General features: G+C 39.3%; 1 protein-coding gene across 1 annotated transcript; it reads right to left on the bottom strand.

The window, feature by feature from the left end:
• Window positions 1–3,682: 3,682 nt before the first annotated feature.
• On the bottom strand, window positions 3,683–4,114 carry SARC_10434 (hypothetical protein; the record flags this gene model as incomplete). The annotated part of the gene is made up of 2 exons (XM_014295526.1): window positions 3,683–3,904; window positions 4,067–4,114. 2 exons carry the CDS (start codon window positions 4,112–4,114, stop codon window positions 3,683–3,685), a joined length of 270 nt encoding a protein of 89 aa, XP_014151001.1.
• Between the last annotated feature and the right edge of the window lie 3,107 nt (window positions 4,115–7,221).

Raw genomic sequence — 7,221 nt, 5'->3', positions numbered from 1 at the left:
GACCCAAGCTTCCAACGGGAATTTACTGACCACTTCTTCCCATCATTCTTTCCTAAACCACTACAGCGACTGTAGAGCCATACCATATGTGCATACATTGTATCATACATACTTGCCATTTTTTAAATAAATAATATTATCCCTATAATATGTCGTATAGGTCCCATTGGAACAACCAAATGGACCCCTTCTGAGACCTTCCATAACAAGGTCAAAGAATCAGAAATTCCACTCTCTGCTAAATTGAACGTTAAGCAGTTCAAAGGCAACACAGCACTTGAAGTCTGTGCACAAGAAATACAATCTACTAATGGCACTACAGTTAAGAAGGGTCAGTCTCTAGCTCGGACTCTGTTTAATAACATAAAGTCCAAGCCCGAAGTCTTTCAAACCCTATTTTTAAAAGAGTTAATGAAAGATAATCCTGAAGCATATACACATATAATGCGACTATTAAATATGTCAGGTGTATCAAACACACACGAGCGCAGTTATGACACTCATGCAAAAGAATGACATGAGTCTGGAAACACTACAGACTTAGAGACCACGCAAGTGGATTCTCAACACCCTACCTTTAATCTGAAAACATTCTTGCTTGGCTGACGCAAAACCATAAGCTGAAGCACCAGAACGTAGTAGACGCACTTAAAGATGCTAAGCAAAATGGGATCGCGCACCCTAAGCTGGCAACTTTAGTTGACAGAGTATATCAGTCATGTACAGACTGTGATCTCAACCAGATTAAGCGCTATGGGTTTGCAGCGCTTAAGAGTGTGACTGAAGATGTTCCATGGCGCAAGGTCATCATTGATCTGGTTGACCTACATACGTCCGAGCACACAGGCGACCGTTACGTATGCCACTTCTTTGATGTGGTGTCACGGTTTAATTTGCTCTATCCTTTAAAGAATAAGAATACGCAGACCGTGGCAGAATTATGTTGCCAAGTTTTTGCTGACCACGGGCGGCCAGGTATAATGTGCACTGATAACGGTAGCGAGTTCTGCGATGACGTAATGGAATCGTTAGTACTCGTATCAGGCATGTGCCATAAAAGCGGTGTACCATACAAACCGCAAACACAAGGCGCGAATGAAACGCGCCATAGAATACTTAAGTTCTTCTTACGTACTACATTAACGAATGATGCAGATGATCGGCCGTACCACCTTAAGTGGGTACATACACAGATAAACGAGTGTGCTAATCCGGTTACAGGTACAACACTTGCTCACTATTTTCATGGCAGATATAGTGAGTTACAAATAACTTTCAACAAGGACGAACCTAATCATCATGAGTTACCATGGTTAAAAAAGATAGAACGTATTTATACCGATGTATATCTTTGCTTGCGAGAAAAACGCAATATTGCCTTATTAAAAAGTAAAAATAGATGAAAGGCTACCAAAAAGATAGCAGAGTATCAAGTTGGAGACAGAGTTAACATCCGTCAACATAATTCCGATGCTACTGTATTAACATCTAAATGGATAGGATCATATATAATCTCTGTAGCTGACGTTAAAAGTGGAACCTATGAGGTTAATATCTCCGACGGTTCCAGTGCCTTAAATATAGGCAATAGTCGGATTCCGACTGCTGAGATCATTCTCGCAAGAAGACATGACTCTAATGTCCTCTTGATTGTTATGAGTTTAAAGACAATATATGAAGAACGAATAAGGGAGGTTACACATACTATCGTACACGATTTATAGACGGTACAATCGCTGAGTTGACATCAGATGCCTTCGATAATCAAGGCCATTTAAAAGCCTTATTAATCGAAAATGGCGGAAACGACTGCATAAGTCACAAGCTGAAAAAGATAGCATGTTTTCATCGTCTGAAGGCACGGAAGTTATAACTTACCCGCCTACAGCACTTATCCCGAGCTTTAATGCTCACCTTTCATATGTGCTTAAGACACTGAAGCGTAAGAAACGTCCAGTCGACCACCACGGACCTACTGGACCTAAGCCTAAAGCTCACAGGGTAACCGAGAACGCTCAACTTCTCCGCCTGAAAAACATTAACTTTACGTTATGCTACTTAATGTTTTCGACCTGTTTTTCCTTTTTTCGGGTTTTGACCCATAGTCAGCTTGAGCGAGCAACTTGCTTCTCCTGGGTTTCAAAGCTCGGTGGGGGCTGTGTAATAGCCAGGCCTCCACATTCGACTCTATGTTATAAACGTACACTTAAGCAGTACGTAAACTATGAACGTACTCTTAATAGTATGAGGAATTTAAGTTTCCTAAGTGGTTTTTAACGGTTTTATTATTTAATACCTTTTCCATTGGACAAGGCCATTAAAAGGCCCCAGTAAAATACCAAATATAAGATTTGGTTTAGTTCTATTAATAGAACTATTTTTACTTTCCAAATCTATTTATATCTGAATATTTCGGGGTTTCTAAGGACTATTAGCGTTGCTTAGTTTATCCTCCGTTCAGCCAACCAGATGTGCCAGTCTGATGAAGGATAAGTCGGTAATTCTTGATAAGTGGCAAGTTATTGGTTAATGCAATAATTATGGACATCAAGAGTATTTATTCTTTTTTTAATTCTTTTTTTCTTCTAAAGATAGGATTTGATGAGTCTCTTGGATTCGCCCCAACGAAACATACCATAGTTTCTAATAGAGCAACAACGAAACACTAAATAAAATCCCTTCGGCGAAAACAGTACTGAGAGGATTATATATAGGCCATGTCTCAGCCTCACAATCCCTCAGAGTATTGCTGTTTTCACGAGGCATACCTAACTTTACTAAAAGTCTCATTTCGTTTATTTAATTCGAATCTCACGATAATTAGATTTAAACCTACGCGTTTAATTACTCTAAGGCGTTAATATCTCCTTGATAGACCGAATCTTACAGTCTGGCAACCATTCCGTTGCGCGCTACCCATTTAACACTATCTATCACATACGTTCCATGCTTTCGAGTATCTACACACAATTCTCATATTTCCTTGTCACGGTTTCCTGCAGTGTCTTCGTATTCTGAGTTGCCTTTTTACTCGGCTCAATATACGCATGCACAACTCTATGTACAACACTACCGGCTGCAGTCAAAGCACTCAAAGCTGCATTTTGATTAATCGCAGCATCAGCGTCCAAAGAATACAAATCGCAGAAATCCTCGTATTCCTTATCGCTGATCTTAAACCTCTCCTCGTCTATCAACGTACATGTATGGATATATTGGCTCTAACTTCTGCCATCAAGAATGCTTTAATCTGCAGTGTTCAATCAAAGTTTTCATCATTCACCATACGGTGCTGTGCAGCAGATAATATACCCAAGCGGCTTCTCTCCTTGTGCACCAGATCCTTATTGCCTTTCGAATGTCATTCCTGGATCGTCATATTTGCTGACACGAACAGTTTACGGATGAATATTTAAGACTTCGGACACCCAAGTGGTTTATGCATTGACCACCATTCGCATGGCCCAAGCAATTCATTCTTGTATGCATTTTTTACGTTTAGAAAAAAATACCTAATTTGTTGAAAAAGGCCGTCGTTTCATCGCTTATGTCATCCTTGTAATCCTCCTTGGTGTCTTTGATCATAGCTGCTTGCGTTATTCATCGGGGACAGGTGTGTTGGAATCGATACCTAAATTCTTGCGCACCTCGTACTCTTGCTCGGATATCCACATACCAAGTATTACTTCTTGCATAACTCAAGATAGCCATGCCTCTCCCAGCATCGCTCGCCAATGAACTTCGGATCCATGGGTGTTGTGGCCTGCAAAATTGATACATTCTTGATGAATTTCCAATGGTCACGTTGATTATCCATCAGTGATGCCGAAACATCATCAGCAATCGAACTAAGAACCGGATCAGAGTCACCTTTCTCGGTCAGCCTCTTTAGCTGTTTTTCTACCTGAAGAATTTATGGAATATAGCGTGACGCGACTGACTGTTTGCTATCAGCGTTTCTCAGCAATTGACATAACCCGCAAAGAGAACGGGATACAGCCAATCCTGTTTTACAGAATGATTGATCCATGATTATTTCTTCCGCCTCTTGGCTTCTCTTCGTCACCTGAACCGGATTCCCATCATCATTGATGTTCGCGGGATTACCAACCATCTTCTCGGTGTAAAGAGTGCTGTTGATGATCTTCACCAAACACGGTTTAATTCGAATAAGCCTCACACGTGAACATATAGTATATGCGAACCACAGAGGTGGGTACGATATTTAGTAGGTCAGAAAGCGAATACGTGGCACACTCGACGGTGTCAGTTTTTTTGTCAGCACCGGCCTGAATTGACCCAGTGCATATCCTCCATTGTCGACTCACTTGGTCCAAGATTCAACAGGGAATTTACTGACCACTTCTTCCCATCGATCTTCCCCGAACCACTACAACGGCTATGAGAGCCATACCATATGTACAAACATTGTAACTGAACTCCTTTGAAATAAATAATATTATCCCTATGTGCAGTAATGAATGTACACATAAGTTTGCAGGTGTTTTTACTAACTTTGAAATCTGACGTCTTTTTGACTTTGTCTATGACGCTAACATTAAAATCTGGACCGACTGAAAAACGAAACCGCTCATATTTTGGCAGAATCTGGTTGGCGGGCTATTCCTAATATAAGGGCGGGCAACGAAACCAGACCCCTATAACGCATAAAAACGTATTACGATTTACGTTAACGCATCGATTTGAAAGCGTGTTTACGTTTTACGAATAGAAGTCTGGGCCTGGACCTGCTCTAAAGGCAGGTTTGGACGGGTCCTGCACCTGCAGTCCTACAGACCTGCACACAACAAGCAAGAGAGAGCCTGAGTCCCTGAGTTCTGAGAGGTTGTACATAAATAGTGTACATATGGATGTATAGAAGAAATAAAATAATATTATTGTCCGAAGGACAATTTACAATAAAGCTGCAGCCTAAGCTCAATGCGTTAAAAGTTGCAACTTTTATTATGCCTCGAACACTGCAACTTTTATATCGCGATAGTAAACTTTCATATATGAGGTGCATTTTACAGGTCACTCAGGTGACAGTCGTCACAACTGAAACGCTCAATCTCCTTTGTTTGCCTATTATCAATATCGTAGCCTAAAATTTTCAACGATAGGACAGCTTATTGAGAACAGTTTCAATTTTATATATAGTTGATTTGTCCTAAATAAAAGTTATAACTTTTAAAAATCAAAAAGTTAACATTAAAGTTGGAACTTATATTCCGTACCCCTATTGAGCTTAGGCTGAAGCCTGAAGGGCTGGAGTGGGCCGAAGCTGCTGCTGAACAGATAAATATTTACTGAACAGAATTTGAGTCTCTTGAGGCTATTTATGTAGTAGAGAACATACTTTTTTTCTTCAATAAAGTATTGACATTTTAGTTCATCTTTTTTATTATAAAAATATATACATCATACTATGTATTTAGTATGTACTGTATACACTGGTCTCTCTCCCCCTCCCAAGAGAGTAGAGTAGAAATAGTAAATATTTTTCTAAAAATACGGGAGTTAGTGAAAGAGCTAAATACAAAAATTCAGCAGACGGTGTGATGTGTTTATCGTGTTGTAAATACAATACATGTACAGTAGTAGCCTATAATTTTATAAAATAATAAAAAACCGAAGTATTTATTTATAAAAACTAAATTCCCTATTTGTATAGTATATATTTGCGGCTTCATTTAAAAAGAAAAAAGAAGTATAATTTTTTTTTTGATAATTGATACAAAACTGAATTCATACATGTAATCATTAAAATCCAAAGATGTAACAGTTGTACTTTCAGAGTTGTTGCGATAGACCCTGCCGAAAGGCAGCATTGGTAATTGGCCGATGATGACATTTTTACTCTAGAAATTGAAACTGGCCCGTATAAACCAATACCTGTGATACGATTCGAATAATGAGTACTCTTTACTCAATATCGAAAAGAACGACATATTAGCCCAGAATGTCAAATTTCATCACGGTATATGTCCAAATTTAATTAGAAATGTGAGAAAATCACGGTTGGGAATTTCGTCGGTGTGACGGTGTCTGTTAGACTGTCAGTCGTTAGACCGTGGCTCAAGTATTACTTTTTCTAGTTTCGAAGTGGTCGGACAAGCAGTAATGAGTAATCGACTCATAGTGTCGACTGACGAGAATTTCTCACTACTCATTATTTACTGGTAGCTTTTTTAAATACCTCACACAATCTGTTCTTCTTGTTGTATTGTGCAGTATGTGCAGTTGTGCACTCTCTAATCGCTATACTTCGCCCCCTACTGCTGGGCCGCTGGGGTGCTGGTACGTTGGGCTGACAGACTAACACTGACAGCCTCACGCCTCACTCCCCACGACCCCACTGGGCCCACCTCTCTCTCTCACACAACAGTGACAACTGACATCACACAGACACCAGCAGACACCACAAAACAAGAGAAGAGAGACGAGAGAGAGCAGAGAGAAGTCTCTCTCAGTCTCTCTCCTGCGTGTGTGAATAATGTGTTTAAAAAATATGTAATAGCTAATATTTACACAGATACGCACTGCTGTGAGCCTGTGACTTGTGAGTTTGACCTGTGTTTTTTTATATATGAGTATAGCGTATGCCTCAAGTCTTTGTGTCTGACGTCTGTGACTCTGTATTACTGTAGTCAATTTATTGATTATTCGACTTTTTGGTTTGAGTGGTTGGTACTTTGAAAGAAATATATTAGGCACTTTGAGTCTCTTACAAATGCGTATTTTGGGATACATATTTCAGTTTGTTTTTTTATTAAAAAATATATAGTAAGGTCTTTTTATTTTGAATAATTATAACAACAACAAATGTAAATTAGTACATATTGAACTTGTTTGTTTTTAAAAATAGAGAAAAACAAATATGTACAAACGTAACAGTTAAAAATAGTATAAATAAATTGTAGTTTGACTGCATTGATTTAAAAAAAAAAAAGACTAAGAACAATAAAAATAAAATTGCATATTACAATTGACTCCTCCGAGATTAATTAAATATCGATTCAGTGACAGTCTCCAGACTCTATGTTTTCTCCGGCTCTCCGCCGTCCCCCTCCCAGTCCCAGAGTCCAGTCTGTCAGAGTGTCAGACATCGAGAGAGGGTGACAGCCTGAGTGCCTGACAGGGGGGGGGGGGGGGGGGAAATACGTCTTCATCACAGGGAAAAAAGGGAATAATTGTTTTTATAGTTATTCTAAATATAGG

This window comes from Sphaeroforma arctica, assembly GCF_001186125.1.
Source record: "Sphaeroforma arctica JP610 unplaced genomic scaffold supercont1.1247, whole genome shotgun sequence".
Taxonomy (NCBI): Eukaryota; class Ichthyosporea; order Ichthyophonida; genus Sphaeroforma; species Sphaeroforma arctica.
This window is presented reverse-complemented; position numbering and strand designations above follow the sequence as displayed.